General features: G+C 34.7%; 1 protein-coding gene across 1 annotated transcript in view; it reads right to left on the bottom strand.

The window, feature by feature from the left end:
- The window catches only part of LRRC9 (leucine rich repeat containing 9), a 121,084-nt gene that overhangs the window by 35,572 nt on the left and 65,090 nt on the right, over nt 1–20,422 (bottom strand). Inside the window, exons 9-15 of the mRNA XM_019646037.1 lie at nt 16,544–16,663; nt 10,255–10,446; nt 8,980–9,105; nt 6,648–6,782; nt 5,447–5,624; nt 3,133–3,353; nt 1,676–1,798 (exon numbers count right to left, since the gene is read on the bottom strand). Of these exons, the coding sequence (XP_019501582.1) occupies nt 1,676–1,798; nt 3,133–3,353; nt 5,447–5,624; nt 6,648–6,782; nt 8,980–9,105; nt 10,255–10,446; nt 16,544–16,663 (1,095 nt within the window). The remainder of the gene's footprint in view (nt 1–1,675; nt 1,799–3,132; nt 3,354–5,446; nt 5,625–6,647; nt 6,783–8,979; nt 9,106–10,254; nt 10,447–16,543; nt 16,664–20,422) is intronic.

Raw genomic sequence — 20,422 nt, forward strand, 5'->3', positions numbered from 1 at the left:
AGATAATCCACTATCATATAAAACTTAGTAGCTAATTTGTGCAACACTAATCATCTTATTTTTGAAAACTGCTTTTCTTCCTATATTCACATTTCTGTTATGATATCTCTTATTGGCACAGACTCAAACCTTTTACACTTCCCTTTCTTTGTTCTTCAAATCCAACTGGTTGCCAAGTTCTGTCAGTTCTCCCCAGTATTTCTCATACCTTTCGGCTCTCCATTTTAAAGTCAATTCCCCTTGGTTTAGGTTCTCATTACCTCATATGTAGACTATTCTAATAGCCTCCGATTGGTCTTTCATCACTGTATACACAACTGTTAGATTAAACTTTCTAATACATAGTTTTGAATATGTTATCCTCCTACTCAAAAATCTTTAATGCCTTCCCAGTATGTCTCAATTAAAGTCTAAATTATCAAGTCTAGTCTTCATGTCCCATTATTAATTCATATATTTATATTCTACCCCATCCCACAAAGAATTTGTGGCAGCTTATAGGAAATACATAGGATCCAATAGCAAAATGAAAGTAATAAATTGTGAAGATATAGACCAAGAATGATGTATTAGAATAGATCTACCTGGGAGAAAGGGACAGAGAGATCATAAATCCTACAAGATTTGCTGTTATTGAACCATAAATCTGGCCCCGAGCTTTTAGGTAGTCAAAATGAAAAGGAAAATGGTTAAATCATACTCATTGTCAGTGAGCAGAACATAAATTTTCCTTAGGGGAAGAAGTTTTTCCTACACTTATTTCCAAAAGCACTTTCTCCTGTGATCCTTCAAATGAGAGCACAGACAGAGAGGAAAGCTAAGATCCTCACCAACATCATTAGAACAAATGAAGTATGTACTAGTTTACTAAGACTATTTTTAAAACATCCTACAATGAAAGTCAACAATAAAACCCAGTATCCCAGACTCTATGGAGTTTGCAATGGGGAGAATGTTTTTGAATTCTCCATTCTAAGGAGGGTTCCAAAAAAGGCTAGAATTAGCAATCTTCTCAGAGCACCTCAAAGTCCCAAATAATCTCTCAATTTTCTAGATTTGATGAGTTTAATTGTCTGACAGGAGCGAGGCAGTGTTACTCAGGGAACCTTTTTATTCTTCATATATTTGTCATGCACTTACCCTGTTACATGGAAATCAGGAACCCTGTATTAACTTGCTTGTTATAGACTCCGAGTTTCCAAATATTACTTTCATATTTAGCCCTATGTTCTGTTATTTTTCTTTACAGTTTACTAGTAATATTGACATACCATTTGTTGGTTCAAATATGTTTTTCTTAAATATTAACAACTGTATTTTTCCAGGAAATAGAAAGCATTTTTTAGACTCAAGAGGATGGTAGAGCCCCAGAGCAGTTTTTTCTATCTCGTCCCATAAAATTGTGCTCTTTAGTTTTTAGGCATTGAAATCAGTGGGTGTAAATGTAGGCAGAATCTTCTCTCCTCTGCCACCTCAATTTATACGATTAAGAGCTGGCGAGATGAGAAGATTAAAAAACCCAGGACTAAAATGTACTTTGGAGACCTAGATATTAATATGCATAGTAAGTTTGAATATCATACTAGTGATAAAGCAATGCTGAAAATGATCATGGCCTATGGATGTGTGAATATTGCAACTTGGTCCAAATACTATGAGTCATAAAACAACTTACAATGGAGATTCCATCCAATGCTTTCAGTTCTGGAAGATGAAATATTACAAACAACCGGTAGTTTTCTTGATTACAAACAATAATGTTTCCATACATGTCTAGAATGACCAGGTTGCATAAACCCTGGGTAAAAAAAATACATACATTTAAAGTGATATGTTTACATCACTCTAGCAATTTTTCCCCTTAAGAGTTTAATCATCTTGAATTACAATATTTGAATTACCCTATCAATTCACAGTTATTTGAGTGCTTTTACATGTACTTTTTAGTGCGAGGGTTATGCTTTCAGACCATTAAGGTCTAATTTTGTATATTTCAGTGGTCTGTGTTAATGATCTGAATCCTTTTGAGGATGCTAGGGCTAAGTGTGTTATCTATCAGTGGTAAAGACTTGGAGGAAACTTTGCTAAGTTTAAAACAATATACATTGTTTACGGAATAATGGCCTATTAAACAGTATATATGTGTGTATACAGATATAACAGGAATGAAGAACACTGCCTTCTGATGAGGGATAAAACTGAAGTGCTCCTGCCTCTGAGAGAGTAGCAGAATTCATCTTAAGGGAAAATGTCCTTTCTTGTCAGACATTTTGACCTGTCCTTGTTGTGAAGGAAGTGTCCTGCGTAGATATGGATAGATGAGGGTAAGAGAAGAGGGAGTAAAACTGCTCTGCATCATAATGTAAAATGGTTTGTTTCGTGGATTAGGTTGCCTCTGCAGCTTTAGAAGTAGTAGTTATATTGGGGCAGTAAGATGGGGAGAAAGCCAAACTTAAGGAAAGATGGGAAAGGGATATATGTTTTTGGTAGGAGATAAAGTCCTGGAAATATAGGAAAAGGGAAGAGGCCACGGGGAGAGTTCCAGTGGTAAGAAATGGTCATTGAACTTCAGAAACAATGAAATCACACATTACACTTGAAGTGAACTCCTATTCTGTGCTGAAGTAAACTTTCATTTTATTCAAACCTTCGGTAAAGGCTGTTATACAGTAGCCTTGCATTAGAGGTTTCTTTGGGAGAATTAAAGAGAGCAAAGCTGGGCAAAGTGGAGTCACCGGTAAGAACCAGTAAGTGACAGATAATTAAGAATTGCTCTGAGAACCAGAAATGTTAAAGAATCTTACTCCCCAACCAGGTTGGGTAATCCTTAGAAATAATGAGGAAGGCACTAGTTAGGAGGAATGGGGCTTGGGTTATTTTATTTAAATACTAAATAAAAAAATTTATCCTAGGAGGCTATCAACCTGGGGTCACTGTGGTTACACATACATATGTTTGTATGTATACATGAATTGAATGCAGATACATCTTAATAAACCTTGCTAGTCTTGATTTTTATTTTCTTCTTTGCATTTTTTCTATATTTTTCAAATCCTGTACAGGGAACATGCATGCTTTCATAATACAAACAATAAATATTTTAAAAACAAAAACATTACCCCAGATAGTCACCTTTAAATTGTAGATCTCCTGATTGATAGCCACATAGTTATAGCTTATGTATAATTCAATTAGAGTAAAAGCTTTTTGTAAACCACTCAATGAAGTGATTTTGTTTTTCTCAAGAGAAAGGGAGTGAAGATGGAGCATGTTATCAAAAACATGCTTTTCCAAACCGGTGAGAAGGTTATTATTTAGGCTGAGGCGGGTTAATTTAGTCAGCTTGGAAATGCCTAGAAAAATAAACAAATTCAAGAAAAGATTCAGACTGCACTGCAAGGTTAATTTAAAAATAACTGACTGCTCATTTTTCTGTTTCTCTTTTTCTAAGTCACGCAGCTTTACGGATTCTATAATATTTGCCATCGTTGTTTACCCTTTTATTTAAGAAGGATATAATGTACACAAAGTCCCAGCTAATACATTAAATTCCAGTTTGGGATTTCTAAGTGGACTCATTGTTCTTAGGTATAAGGGAAGGCATTATGTAGGAAATGCTGAATTTTGCTTTCAAATAACCTTCAAATAATATAATTAAGATTTTTCACCATCACAGTAACACAAAGCTCTATACAAAGTTGAAAAGAATCACCAGCCCCCATTTTAAAACAAGGGTAAGGAACTAGATAGAGTACAACACTCTGGAAAGTATTCCTCATTGTGGCATCATCTGTATTATGAAGAACCATTTAGTCTAATTCTATCTTTGTATGATTAAAAGTTGCCCTATTTAAAGTTCTCTAAAAGAGAACTTTAAAAAATGCCACTTCCCACCAGTCTAATTCTTATGTACTTTATAGACTGTAGGCACTTTGTAACTGTAGGTAGGAAGGTGCAGTTGAAAGATAAGAATTTTGGAGCCAGAATTGGTTTCAAATGTATCACTACTAGATTTGGGACCATAGATATATTATGCGAAAATTTGTAACTTCTGAGCCTCATTTTCCTTATCTAGAAAATAGACATACTGAGATCTACTGTTAAGGGGTTATGGAATTAAATGGAATGGGATTTGAAAACATCAGTTATAGCTTTTGGCAAATAATTGCTCTTCAATAAATTTTATCCATGCTCTCCTTTCACACCAGCCTCCATCATGGGACTATGCAATGTTGAAAGTAAATCAATCTAGGACAAGTTAGAATAAAACCATCAAAGTAATAATCCTTAAAAAAGAAGCAAAATATCTGTTAAAGTTTAGTGGGGTAGGTATCTTCTCTCAAAAGTGAGTTTAGGGAAAATACAGGTAGAAAATTCTTCCCTTTACTGGGCTTACAGAAGGGAATAAAAAAGGAAATAAGGTTCTCAATTGTACATACAAAGCAAACCTAACACCCTGTTGTATGGGAATGGAAGACTAGTGATGGCTCTCAACACAAATGTCTGAGCTGCCAGGTTTACTCAGCTGAAATGCACAGAGGAGAGTCCTGTGAGTCTGTATGTTCAGTAAGGACCCCAAGTGATTCTTATGGTCAAGCAAGTTTCAGAAACATATCATTAACAGCCATTAAAATGAAGTATAACAAATACTATACTTGTACATGCCATTTTAAAAGATCTAATATTTGCTTTTTCATACGTAATTTCTTGAAATCAAATTTTCTGTTTTATAAAAAAGGTAGTACAGACACATGCTAAGAATAATCCAGCAATTCGAAAGTGAATAAAGTATAAATTAAGTCTCTTTTCCAGCCATGATTTCTAATTCTTACCTTCTGTCTTTGCCACGGGCAACTCTGTTACTAAAATGTAAAACCCGGAAAAATTCTATACCCGGATAAGTATGTATATGTTTGTGTGCATGTGCACATACCCAGACATTAGTAAAGCTGCTTAATTGTACTTGTATGTAGCCATATAAAAGGTTATGTAGTACATTTGATTTCCACCCTCTAGTGAATAAAATTAACATTTTTGTTAGTCTTCAAATTTCCAAATGTAAACTTAATTCTATATTTTGAAAAATGGACTGGGCTGTTTTTTTTCTCTTTCAAAAGCACTTCATTAATCCATTCATTTTTTTTTCCAACTCTACAGATACTAATTGTTGTTTGTAATATGCTAGGTTTGGTAATAGATAGGACACAGTGGCACAGAGGAGAGAAGGGGAAGGCCGGAGAAGTGCAAGCCAGCCAGCTGGCCTCCTTCTATACAGCAGGTGGCCACCGATCCCGCTAATAGGTGTTTAGAAGACTCTGCTCCAAACCTTCTTGGAACTTCTCTAGTGATTTTCCTTTTCAGAAATTCTTTCCTCGGTGCTAATTCATGTTTTCTCTTGTCAGCTAGACATTCATATTTTAAACTTTCAGTTTCTCAAATCCCTTACCTTCTATCTTTGAGATGCAGTTTCCATCTAATGTGAGCTCTTCCAAGTTCACACAGGATTCCAAGCCTTCTATTTTAGTGAGATTATTGTTGTTGAATGAAGCCCACTTCAAATTTTCCAGTTTTTCTAAATTTGTGATTTCAAAGAGATGTTGCCCATCTAAATTTAAGGCAGTTATCTGCAGAATAATCAGATTATGTGTTACTTCTGAATCTCATCAATGAATTCCGTGTTGTAAGATAAAAAGTCTCATGAAACAATTCCAATGTGGGAAGCAACATCAAAGGAATCCCTTCACCATAAAGATACCGTGAAGCTCATAGTGTACAAAAAAAGTAAAAATTGACAAGATTGTAACTCCAATAAGGACTGTTACAGTGTGTGAACGCTGGGCTGTGCCAGTCAGGTTCCCACTGCAGTGAAGGATTTCTCCCAGCTGCTGGGAGTGCTGTTGGCAGAAAGCCATCGCTGTCAGCCCCTTCAGGGACAGCCTCAGCTGCAACGAGCTGTCTCGCCCAAGGTCACACTCCATCCCAAATTGGTCCACATCCAATACTGGAGGGATATAAAGTCCTGGCCATCTCAGCATAACGTGGGAGAAATTTAAAGGGCCAGTCTAATCCCAGAGCTACCTGTGGGATCAGCCAAGGCTGTCACTGGGCCTGTATCACAGCTAAATATCTGTATACATCTCGTAATAAAAACAATGACACTACTATCTTCCATTTCCAAGGTTCAGCTTCTCTTAACCCAGTTTCTTTGGTAAGAAGTATAACGGTGCTTTGTGCAGCAAGAAGCTGCTCTGTAACCTTGGCCTTTATCCTTAGCTGAATTCTGACGAGTTCCCCTATGCCCTTGCCAGGATTCTTGATGCCTTTTACCTTGCCACCCAAACTTTTGGCTTGATCTCTGGCTCTGAGCTTTGAAGTTTGCTTCCTTATTATGATATATTATTGGCATCTACTCTTTGGTTTTGTAGTGTCCTCTTATCCTAAATCTCCAATTCTATGGTGACTACCATCAAGGCCTAGCCCCTATGACATAATGATACACAACTTGATGTCCCTATTTAATTTTAATTTGACTCTTCCAATTTTCTGCCCCTTACCTATCTGTGCCTTCTTTGTGATACACAGACCAAGCTGACTAAAAATCAATTGAAATTAGGCTTTACATTAGGTTTAATAGAATTAGCTTTTACCTTTAAGTACCAGTTTCCATTCAGGTGTGAGCGTGGTCCTAACTTTGACACCTGTGTCAGAATTTTGGCAGATGGCCAGATACTAAGTACCCGTGGTCTCTCCTCTGCAGTGCTAGAATGTTGTAAGAGAGAGGACTAACAGAATAGAAAACACTGATGAATAAAGGAAATAGCATACAGAAGTTAATTTTTATATAGTTAAAACTATTATTCCCTAGATGAGTGACCCAGTGAATAATTTCAAAAAATGACATTTGCTTTTCCTGAAAATGTTTTCAATATCCATATAAATTTTAAATTACATAGTTCACTTATTTTTTTGTTTTAGCAAATGTTTAACCATTACAAAGTAATATTCATAAAACCGTGAAAGGATTAATGTAATACAAACACCCATCTAATCCAGTCATGAAACCGGATTAAGAGCTAGGACATTCCTACTATCCTAGAAGTTCCCTGTGTGCCCCATGCTGATCCTTTTCTCCCCTCTCTTCTCCTCAGAAACTATCATTCATCTCAAGTGAATCAAGAGATCCCCTAAGAAGCGATTATACGATCTCAAATTTTGTATCTACCATTTGATTGCTTTCTTTATCGACCTATATTTGTGTCCATAAAGCAAGATATCATTCAGTCTGCACATATTTTAACTTTATGTAAATTGAATAATATGTATGTATTCTTCTATGGCTTGCTTTTTTGCTCATTATATTAATGAGATTCATCCATGGTGCTGGGTGTAGCTGCAGATCATTCATATGTCATTGCTATATAATATTTCCTTATCAATTGTCCTGTTAATGAACATCGGGGCTGATTTCAGTGTTTTGATTTTATAAACATTGCTGTCATGCATATTATTGAGCATGACTCCTTGTGCATACATGCAAGAGTTTCTTTAGAGTATATAGAACTCACTGGTTTGTAGGGTATGAATATGTTCAGCTTTACTAGATAATGCTAAATTGTTTTCCAAAGTGATTGTACCAGTTGTAACCATTACTTCAGATCTTTGCTAAAACTTAATATTGTCAGGCTTTAAAACTTTTGCCAATTGGTGGCTGTAAATTAGTAGATTGCTGTAGTTTTAATGTTAATTTTCTCGAATAATAATGTGATGGAGCATTGTTTCCTAAGTTATTTGGCTGTTCTGATTTCCTCTTAGTGAAGTATCTGTTTAAATCTTTTGCCCATTTTTCTGTTTGATTGGTTGTCTTTTCCCTGATATATGCTGGATATATAAAGAATATATTTTGTCAGATGTGTCGCAAAGTTCTTTTCCAAGTATGTAGCTTAGCTTTTTACTTTCTTCATGATATGCCCTTTGAGGAACAGATGTACTAATTTTAACATAGACAAATCCAATCTTTTATAGTTTATGCTCTTTGTTTCTTGTGTAATAAATTCTTCCTTGATTTAAGGTCATAATGATAACCTCTGATCTTTTCTTGGAAAAACACATTTGGCTTTTCCTTTTACAGTGAAGTTCTTAATGCACTTGTTCAAGTGCCTTCTATTGACTAGAGGGAGGCTGATCTGTAAAGGCAGCTCTGTTCTTTATCAAGTTTCCATGGATGTGTGGGTCAATATTAGGCCTTTATATTTATTGTTCTATTGGTCTATTTGTCTAACTCTTTGCCAGTTCCACATTGTCTTAAATCATGTTAGTAAGTTTTGATCTCTGGTAGGGTAAATCCCCAACTCTTCTTCAGGAGTTAATTATATTTTTATCAACAAAAAGTTTCTTTCCTTCATTTTGAATAGATCCAAAATTAAACATTGCATTGCTTAAGGAATCAAAATTTAAATACCCCACAAAAAGTAAATAGCTAGACAACTAGAGTGGAGATATTTAGGATGTTGAAGCTACTTTGGCCAAAGTATAACATTATTAATCTGGATACTATAGGTATTTCCCCTTCCTCAAGTTGATAGGTTTTTTGTTTTTTTTCTTTCAGCCAGATGCATATACTACGTAGATAATTCATTAAATGTTTTCTCAAGGCCTCTAAGCTTACCTTATCCACAGAAAGTTGCTTATTTTCATAGAGGCTTTAGAAAGGACTCTGAGTTCAGGTTGACTAGGAAAAAAACAGTTATCCTAGAGGTAATTTTGGGGTAGTGTGCAGGGATGAGAACCCACACAATCAGTTCATTTTAAATGGGATACATTTAAACAGAAAAGAAATTCAAGGGATACAATTGTTATATATCAATTGACTTTTTAAATTAGTATGCTAAGAAGACACAAAATTTTAATGAAATAAGAGTATGGGAAATATAATTTGTATATGCTAACTAGCACAAGAAATACTAAACAGTAAAATCCAACCTGAGTAATCTTTGTTCCAGTAATAAATTTCATAGCTGCTGTTGCTTCTTCTTCAGAAATCATGAGTCCATCTAAATGTGTAAGAGTCTTTAATCTGCCAATAACACTCAGCCTTAATGTGGCTGGCTTGGGAAAAATAACGAAAAGTTAAATTTTACAACATATTACATATGTTATGGCATGGAAAGGAGCGCTTCTTCACTCTTTCCCATATAAGTCAAAGTTATGCATCTCCTATTTTATTTGTATCTAAAAATAAAGGCTTAACTTCATTCTTTCAATAATAGTTGAAATTAAATTATGTTTATGAATTAATCTGTTCTGTTTGGAGGTGGATGGTTCTGCTCTTATGGAGTGGGGGGATCCCATAAGCTGTTGAAAGGTGACTGGTGAAAGTGTTCAAAGAACAACTGCAGTGCCTCCCTTTTATTTAGATCAGCAGTTAGCTAGTCAGCTCGGAGTGTGATTCAATACGGATCTTCAGCCCTTGATATCTAATTTGGCAACAGGGAGACAGTTGTACTGTCATCATTCAGTAAGTCTGCTTTGGCAAAAGAATGATATCCTGCAATTTTACGGAGCAAAATGGAAGATGCACAACAATATAAACAGTAATATGGTCAATTGAATAGGACCAGTCATGTTTTAGTCCCTTTTTAAAATGTTGAACACAGTCTTATATACATTTTTGAAAAGCAAGGAAAGGAGGATTCTTGACATTATAAACTTGGGGCTTATTTTAAATACTTGGAGATACCCTTAAATATAATCATCTAATACTGAAATTTCTCAGCATGAATCTATACATTTTTTGATGTGAAAAAATAGTGTTCGACCAAATTTTCTTTTATAATAGACCACAAGACTTTATAACCCAGGTTTATCAGGGGAAGTGACAAATTTGTTCCTCCTTAATAGTATGTTTCTTTCACTGTATTCTATTATTCTTGGTTCCTATACCTCCTTACAATAGGGTTCTAGTACGCTGAGCTACATAAATTATCTGAAGTTTTGCAAGTGGCAGTGACATCTAATACTCTTAAAGCCATAATATTCTCAAACTATTAAAGATTACAAAAACAATCTGATATGAAATTATAGCCTTTTCTTATAGTAACATTTGATTCATTTCATCGCTACACTAAATTGTACTTATGAACTACCTAAAGAAATTCTAGTAAAACAAAGATAGTTTGTCTATTTCTGGCAGTGAGAAAATGGCTTTGAAATAAAAATAATTGTTTACTTTTTTTTATAAACATGTCTGTTGCATACCTTTTGCCACGGATTATGTCGAATATCAAGAGTGAGAAGGCTTGTGGTGTGTTTGCATAACACATTTATTTCAGCGCCAGATTTTTTCAGTTGATTCCAGCTCAAGTCTAAGTGCGTTAGTTTCATCAGCCCTCTAAATCCTTCAAGGGTTATCACATGGTTATGGCTTGCATCCAAATATTCAAGGTTGTACTGCAATACATACAAATAGAAGTGATACTGAAAGGATCACGGTTTGTATTTACATAGTTCTTTTCTGTATGATTCTCTAAGTACTTTACATGCTTTTTGGTAATCTTCACAGAAAACCTAAACAATAGTTACACTGCAGTAATAGTATCAACATACGTATTCTCCTAAAGAGCTACAAGTATTTAATTTCAGTCGTTCTCTTAGTTCTCACTTCACCCTTGTCACATAGAGCCGCACTGTTTGTTTCCATAGAAGAGAAGGCAAAGAGAAACTGGGAAGATAATTTGTCCCCTACAAACAAGGAATTACATTTCTTAATATTTAGGCTTCCGGTTTATACTGTTGAATCCATGGCCTGGTTAAAAAAGGTTGATCTTCAGAGGGAGAAACTATACATGTTTTATTCTATAATTCTCTTATCCAAAAATGCATGATTTTTAATAATAATTTTTAAAAATCATTAAAGTAATACATATTCTTTGTTGAAAAGTTATAAAATACAGTAAGTAAATAAATACAAAGAAAAAGATATAATTCTATTGCTCAGAAAGAACCACTGAAAACATTAATTCTTTATTATATGTACATATATTTTTCTAATATAAAATATTATATTACATAGACTTTTGAATCCATTTAACATGTTTATACATCATTAAATGTTCTTCAAAATGATTTTTAATTATTGCATATTATTCTAATATGTGAGTTATTAGGGTTGTTTTAAACATTTTACTATGGACATTTATGTGGCTTCTAATTGTTGGCAACACTACAACAAATGTCCATGATCATGATACTTCAACTAAGACTCTAATATTTTTTCAGAAAAGGCTTTTAGAAATGAGATTTCTGGTTTTAAGGATTTCTGTATTGTTAAGACTCTTGATAAATACTGCCAAATAGTTTTCCAGGAAGGTTGTTTTTTTTTCCCAACAGTAGAATATGAAATGTCCATTTCCTTAAATACCCAGCAATCCATTTACCTTATTTTAATTTACATTGTTTATTACCAGTGAAGTCAAACATATTTTCATTTGTTTATATTAGCCTATTTGAAATTTCTTTTTTTGTTTATCAAGCTTCCTGTTTTTGACCATTTATCTATGAGGTCTGACAATTAAGTTACAAACTCATCCTAGAAAAAGTGCTACATACCTCATTGCTGAATAGCACTATGGTTACCTTCGAAGTACTCCCCTTGGGAAGCTATGCACTGATGCCAGCACCTAGTCTACCCTTCAAAGCAATTTTAGAACTCTTTTTCTGGAATGGCCTCTCATCGTATTACCCTTCATGTCCTTAATGACATCAAAATGTCTTTCTTTCAATATTTCCTTTATCTTCGGGTAAAGAAAGAAGTCATTAGGGGCCAGATCAGATGAGTAGGGAGGGTGTTCCAATACAGCTATTTGTTTACTGGCTAAAAACTCCCTCACAGACAGTGCTGTGTTAGCTGGTGCATTGTGATGCAAGAGCCATAAATTGTTGGTAAAAAATTCAGGTCGTCCAACTTTTTCATGCAGATTTTTCAGCGCTTCTAAACAGTAAACTTGGTTAACTGTTTGTCTAGTTGGTATGAATTTATAATGAATAATCCCTCTGATATCAAAAAAGGTTAGCAATATCATTTTGACTCTTGATTTGGACTGACGGAACTTTTTTGTTGGTGGAGAATTGGCTGACTTCCATTGTGCACTTTGATGCTTTGTTTCAGGGTTGTATTGGTACACCCATGTTACATCACCAGTAATAACATGGCCCAAAACATCATCTTTCCTTTCCAAAAGGTCTTGGCAAACTTTGACTCTCCTTTGCTTTTGTTCATTGTTGAGCTCTTTCGGGACTATTTTTGCACACACCTTTCTCATGGCAAAATTTTCAGTTAAGGTTTTCCTAACTGTTTCTCTATTGATGTTTACTTGGTCAGCTATGCTTCTCAGTCAGCTGACAATTATGATGCACAATTTGACAAATTTTTGCAATGTTTTTATCAGTTCTGCTTGTTACTGGCCACCCTGATCTCTCTTTATCAGTGACTCATTCTCTCCCCTCAAAAAAACATTTAATCCATTTGTACACTTCTGCTTTTTCTTCTTGGCATCATCTCCATAAACTTGGACAAACATGTCCCTGATTTCACTTCCACTCTTGCCAAGTTTAACAAGAAATTTAATATTTGTTCATTGCTCTAATGCAAGCTCAGGCGTTCTTGTAATGGCACACAAAAACACGCAACAAAAATAATGAACGCCACTCAGCAAGACACTGCCACACGTTGTCACGAATACAGCTGTGAGAAACTGATATACCAAGGTTATGAAACCTTACTGAGCTATTTGTACAGTGCTGCCAATGTAAGCACATGGTGGCAGGTTCATGAACTTAATTGTCAGACCTCGCATTTGGAATTTCAGCTTACTTATCTGTAAGAAGTCTTTTTAGACTTTGTTACTTCTTTTTGTTATAAATAAAATTTTCTTATAAGGTATATACTCAGGCACAGAAAAAAAGGAGATAAAGAGGACTTTAACAAGATATTTTGCAATGTATTTTTTAAAATAAATAATATTACTATAGATTAAAAATGAACTTGATTTCTTTACAGTTTAATTTAAATAATTGTTTGAAGTGAGCATAAAATTAGTCACTGCTATACAATACATAGTTCATATTATTGAAATAGCACTATTATAGAGGTTCAGGTTTTAAGAATTGAATGTACAGGTCACTAAAGCCTTAAAAAAAAAATTCTGGATACCAAATAGTGTTACTGACTTTTTATTCTCTTAAGTAGGCATAAAAAAACCATCATTTACTATTATTATAATTTCTTGAACAAAAGGATATTTGGCAGTAAAAAAAAGTATTAAGAACATAATCTTAGAGTGCTCTTTTAAATGAAATTGATTATACATTCTCTTCAGACTTTCCCCTACATCAACATTTTATACCAGAAAAAAAATGAAATAACATTTAAGATGCCCGAGAAAAGAAATTGTTAGCCAAGGATTTGATATCTTAACAAAACTGCCTTTTTATTATAAAAAGACATAGATAAACTTATCAACATGCAGTAACTGGAGGGATAATATTTCCATAAGCTCTTCCTGAGGAATGTGTAATAGAATATTTTTCAGACAACCAAAATGTTTAGTGAGATACCAACCTGAGGACTGGTGATGAGAATTAAATATACAGTTACCAGTGAACTAAAAGGGAGAGTGCACAGGGTGTAAGGCTACATGCTCTGACAGTGTGGCTATAGTCTGATCACTTTATTTTCTAAAATGGGGAAGAATGGAAAGAACATACACAAAAAATTTTTTTACATCTTTCCAGTAACCATATTGATGAGAGTATTAGTACTTTCATTCTGAGACTGTTGTATGTGTAATAGGGGATAAAACAAATGAGTAATTATTAAACATCCTAATTCTGTTGCCTTGTATCCTTGAGAATCAGGATCTTGGTGTGGGAGAAAAACGATATACATGTAACAGAGAAGGCGGTTAAGCTAAAAGATTTATAGTCTTGAATCTGAATTGGAAGTATCAGTGTAAATTTATGAGGTTAGTTTTAGTTGTACATACATATAGTCACACATGCTCCCCTCTCCCACAACAAGTTCTGTCCAATAGAAAGACCGAGAAACAGTGACCAACCCAGGCTGTAGTACTGAAATACCACTTTTCTCTAAAAGAAACCAGGGCTCCTTGAAGAAATGGCTGATCCCATGTCTGTAACAGAAAAATGCTTAAAGCGTATGGAACATTTTTCATACCAGTTGGCAAAAAAGCAATGAAAGACCACTAGGGTTATTGCAAAAGAAGCTAACTTTAAGATGCTCCCACTGGCTAAGGATGAGAGAATTTGAACTCTAATTGTGATAATTGCAATGGACTGAATGAATATCATCAAATATGTTTAAGTCCCTGCATTCCTAATGATATTTAAAAAAATGAATTGCTCATCTTTGGGAAATCATAAGGAATCAATTCATTATTTTAAAAATTGGTAAATAAAGGTAAACAGTTATGCATCTATTTTGCATTTTCTATATGAATGGTACCACAAGATTACCAAATAATAGATAAGGGAAATGTCTCTATGTAAGATTATTCCAACTAATAAATGAAAAAGGAAATGATGCAATAAGAACATTGCCATTTTTGTAATCCCCTATGAGTTAATGGATATAGGCATTAATAGTGGCTGTTGGCATCAGAAAAGTGAGTTCACCAGACATAATGTGCCTCCTATATTCTTGCCAGAGAAATGGAACCTGAGTTGCTAATCTCTGGATACAGTGGCCAATTTTCAAAAAATGTGGAGGGCTTGTAGGTTTGTATCATATATAAGCAAGTTAGCAGGGTCCAGACTGTAGGAAACTCTTTGGGTTGGAAGGTCCAAATGTTTCTTCATATAAACTATGGAGAGTAGAAGGGGATAGAAAGGAAACCTATGAATTAAGAGACTTAAAAGATATAGCACATTTAAAAAAAAAGGCAAAACCAAACTATTGTGCTATAGATGCACATTTGGGTCATGGAACTGAGAGGAAAAATGCAGGGAGAAGATTACTATTGAATTCGGGATAATGATGTCTTAAATGGGACATATAGAGGGGGCTTATGCTGTAGGGGGCAAAGTTCTATTTCTTGATCTGGGTGCTGGTTACAAGCATGTTCACCTTATAATAGTTGACTAAACTACATGTTTGTAGTATATAGTTTTCTGTATCTGTGTTTTATATTATAAAAAAAGGTGAAAAAAGTATACAAGTAAAGTATCTCCTCTCTCTGGCTACCTCTAACATCCTTATAGTCATTTTTGGAGACACATTTATACATCAGATACTTGATGTTTGAGAGGTCTATATCTAGCCACCTTTGCTAATCCTAAAATTTGAAAATACTACTTAGGCATAAAATTTGTCCAGTTCACTTATCTGTAAAATGACCATGGTAATATTCATCCAATAAGTAGGCTGTGAGGCTATGATGATGAAAGACATTTTTCTATTTAAGAATAACAAAGCCACATTGCAAGATACATGCTGGGCAGCTGGCTAAGCTCACTCACAATCTAAGTGCCTTGCACCACTTAAAAGTTTACTTTCTAAAATTGTGCCTAAGCAAAATTATAATAATTGTCAAGACCTTTGGAAGTGCTAGCAAATCATTAGAAAAAAATTAAATTAAAAACTGTCAACAATTTACATAGAGTCCTGGGACCTTGTTTAAACGACCTTCTTTTCTCAGTTGCATGCTGAACCCAGATTATCAGGGATTCTATTGAAAATGGCTTTAGTTTACCAAAAGAAATAAGGCAGGGGGGTTAATACCAAAACCTAAGGCCACTAAGGAGAGTGACAGCTCCCACAACAGTGGTGGAAGCAGCAATGCAAGAGCTCTGATTTGGTTGCAAGGAGGTAAGAGTAGAGAATGAATAAGAGCTGAGAAAGATGATCTAGTCTGAAAAGGCATGTCAGGGACTGGTGGAAACTGGATGCTGGGCTGGAGTTCTGGTCCACATATATATTATAATAACTATTTTTGTTACATAATATATATAACAAGGAAAGCACAAGCCAGACAAGATCCATACCTATGTGTATAAGTGTATAACTTATATTTGTCCTATGATCCATATGAAGGCAAACACAAGTCAAGTAAGATTTATGAGTGTGATGTTCCGATAGAAAGGACAAGGCAGAGAGAAAAAGAAATACCAACATGGATATGAACAGGTGGGAAGAACTGATATTAGATGTGAAGTGGTAAGAGCAGAACAAAATAGATGACACTTTTCAAAGGACATTTTAAAAACAATTCTGGAGTAATTTTAATACATTTATTTTAAAGTAGCTAGAAATCAGATATGACCACAGGTGTATATTTGGTTTTTAAATGGAATCTAAATCTAAGGCCTATTTTAGAGAAAGTAACATAGTATAGTGTATGCATGTTTTGTTCCTGATTTGGTTTGTATAATCTTGAATATGGCATATATGAGGTCATAATTACAGACATAATTTATCCTTTAAATTAATAATTTTATTTTACTTAAGTAATTTTAAAAGGAAAGTTCTTACCAAATGGTATACATCATCTAAACAAGTAAATTCATTAAAGCTGATATTAAGTTTTCGAAGTCCTGTTAGCTTAGAGAGATCTCTCAATTTGCTCAAGCAGTTTCCATGTAGATTCAGACTCTGAAGTAAAATAAAACACACATTAAAGAATAAGGCAGATTATATTGTATACCATACTTATTTAAATAACATTAAGACAAAGACAATGAGAAAAAAATTCTAATGTATGATTTTTAGAAGGTATAGTTTATAATAGCATCATTGGATGTGGCTCTTGATTAATTTGATTTTCCACTTGGTCTTAAGTTTCTCAATAACTGGCATGAAATTCTTTTTAGAAAATAGTGAAATATGTGCTGTTTCTCAGGCTAGCCAGTGAACAATGCAGGTCCTAAAGATTTCGGGTATTAGCTAGGATACTTCACAAGAGAGAGGGGATGGCAAGAGTAAACCTTGACTGCAGGAAACCGTATGAGGGCACTGGAGTAAAGAAGAAAGACCGAGTGAGGGTGTAAAGTAGGAGAGCACAATGTCAAAGGAGGAGGTGGACGAAGGTCTAAGACAACTTATATATCAGACTTTGGACCAGGCTGTTCCTGTCCATTTGACCCTGGACGATATAAAAATGAATGTTATTACATTTTTATATGTAGGGGAGACCCTGATGTCTGCATATTTTTCTGTCTTTAAGCTATACTATTGTGAATAATATTGAGTGAAGATTATAGTTATGAATTGTCTACAAAATAAACAGTGGCACAAGAAAATGTATTAATACAGTTGACCACAGTATTCATAGCAAATGGGTATTATGATAAATTCAGGTGTCTACCTACCAACCCTCTTCATTCACCACCACCATCTAATACCCTATTATACTGCAACTAAATTCCTGCAGGGAGAAACAAGGAAATGTCAAATAGTTGTCAAAACTTAGCGAAAATTGTTAAGAAGGGCCAATTTATTCTGCAGGTCGCATATGGTATCATCCATGATTGATAGCTTCTACAGATACCTTACAGGTATCTACAACTGAATTCATCATCTTCTCTATATATCTGTTTGGCAGTCTATGTTTTCAATCCTGATTAATAAGAGTTTCAATATCTAATGAATATTGTTGATCTCTCCCGCTTCCCTCTTTTCCACAAATATTTGAATCTAGAAATGTTTCTCAAACCAACCGCACTATTACCAGTGCCTTAGTTCAGACTGTTATTTACCCTTTGGATGATTACAATACTTCCTATTGGATTTCCATACCACCAGCCTGGCTTCAGTTAAATCTAACCACAAGCTGCCAAAGGCAGGGCCTTTAAAAATAGAGAGCCTGTTCTTTAAAGCAAAGAATCTAATTTATTTTTTTTAATTTGCCTTCTAAAACCCATCCTAGTGTGTCTATAATCTTCTACTCTTCCAGTCAAGGCTTCATGTTTCTTCCTTGTACTCTAATCTGTGCCTCTACCTTTGACATCACATACCCTATGTTCTAGTCACACTGAATTTCTCAGCGTTCCCTGAAGACACCAGGCGCTTTCAAAACCATGTGCCTATAGGTAGAGTATTTCCTCTGCCTGGAAGACATAAACAACGAAATTTCTCATGTCTTTCAAAAACCCACACAAAACCCTCCTCTTTCTGTGCAACTCTCCCAGCAACTCCAGGCTTCCTATAGTTGTTAACGTATCTGTCTCCTCCACTAAATTGATGTCCTTGATGCAGGAAAAATAATATATCCATTTCAAACCCCAATACTACCTCATTGCTGTAAATTCTCAGCAAATGCTAGATGAATAAATCAGTGCCAACGCCAGGCTAAAACTAACTAATTTTTAGTACATAATTGTGCTATAAGAGAATATAAAATTACATGTTACATACTCCAGGTTTTTATTTCTATGTATTTTATTTATTTATATGGATGTCTTCATAAAACTCAATCTAGTGGGGAAGACCGAAAAGAAAATAAGAGGTGTGTATCTGAATTTCGCCTATAGCAATGGCACAAAGGAAAGAAAACAAAGGATGTGATGTCTTAACATTCTTGTAATATCTGGTATTCTTACTAGAAGTCCTAGAAAGTTTGCTGGCTTGTAAGCAGTCTAGGCAAATTTCAGATGAAAAACCCCTCCATTCTTATGTTATGGGTATTGATCAAATCAATGCAGTCAGGTGGAGGTCAAGCAGGTCAAGGTTTTTGGGGATCTTAGTCTTCTGTTTTTCATCTTACAAACCAAAGATAATAAAAAAGACCTACCTTCTGGTTTTTTGTTTTTGTTTTACTATTAGTTAATCCCTTTAAATCTGTAGGAATACATGTTGTGGTAACTCAATCCAATCGACACAGGTTCGTTTATTAAACCTTTCCTAATTAAAGCTTTATTATCAAAAATTTATTACTAAATATGAAATCCTGACGATATAGTGCAGAAATAATAATCTCTCCACACTGTCAGCTGGAAGATTGCTCCTGTAATCACTAAACTACACTGTTATGATAAAGATGGCAATATTGCCATTATGTTGTCAAGTTTTCCTTCCTCTCTAATAATAACTGGCTAAGGTAAGGACTTAATCTAATTGACTCAAAGATTTGGTGGGTGGTAACAACACATTTCACCAAAGCAATCCCATAAACTTCTTGAAAAGGTTGTTTTCTGATATTTTTAGAAGGAGACTTAAAACTATTAACCTCACTTATTTAAAAATTTTAATTTTTAAAAAATATTTAAAAATATATATTTTAAAAATATTTTTGCATTCTGTTTCACACAGTTCCTTGAGAAAAAAAACTGTCATCATAAACAATGGATCTAGAAATGTCACAATGGAGAAATGTCATTGACTTTCAAGATAACAAAAATCATTTCTGAATTTTATCTGTATCTCAGCTTTCAGTGCAAACATAGTGTTGTGTAGGAATAAGCTGTCTTCTCAAGTATTCTTATCAATTTATCAATCAGATATCAATTTGCTTACTACTTCTGCAGGTTCCAGCAAACAATCCACTTTGTCCGTTAAGAATCATTCGCTATTTGCAAAGACAATCTTTTTTAAACAAGTAGCTAATGAGTAGCACCTGTGTTCCAGGTATTGTGGTAGGTAATGGCAGAGCTGCTGCTAGTCCATACAGTGTTTATGAGCGAATTAGAAAAAAGCATCCTTCCCTTAAGACACGTTTATTTCCAGCTTTTAGAAAATTGTCACAATATGCCAATTTTGTCAGTACAAGAAAATTTACCAAAAGTTGTCAGAAAATTGTTGCAGTAAATATACTACTCTCTGATTTAAAAGGTGCCCCTTAGAGGTGGCCCTCTTGTGCATGGCACACTGCATAGACTTACATTGTTGTCCTGCTGCTGGGGATGTGCATGACTAAGAACATCCATAGCTTCTGCCTCTATGGAATTTACAGTCTAGGACAGATAACCCAGCATCTAACAAAGGAATCTGACCTAGACTTAGAGGTAAGAAAAGACTTTAATGTTTACATATAGATCGATCTAAAAGATATGTGGGAGTTAATTAGAAGAAGGGGGTCAGGGAAGAACATTCCATGCAGAACGACTAGCAAGTACAGAGGCTGTGTTGGCTGCAAGCAGTGTGCATTGCAAAATAGGAAGGGGGCAGAGCACAGATTGCTGAGGGGAGGGTAATATGAAAAGAATCTGCAAAGGTAGGCCAGGGACCAGGTCATGCAAAACCTTATAGGCTTAAGGACTTTGGTGTTATTTTTAAAGCAATGAAAAAATCATTTGATATACAGTGCGGTGGTCAGCCCTCTACACCAACTATGAAGTGGTCTCCCTAACAAGACATGAGTCCATCTGGCCCCCTAAAAAATATTTACAACATTATTGATTATATGTTGAATAATAA

Source organism: Hipposideros armiger, unplaced genomic scaffold (genome assembly GCF_001890085.2).
Source record: "Hipposideros armiger isolate ML-2016 unplaced genomic scaffold, ASM189008v1 scaffold_5, whole genome shotgun sequence".
NCBI lineage: Eukaryota > Metazoa > Chordata > Mammalia > Chiroptera > Hipposideridae > Hipposideros > Hipposideros armiger.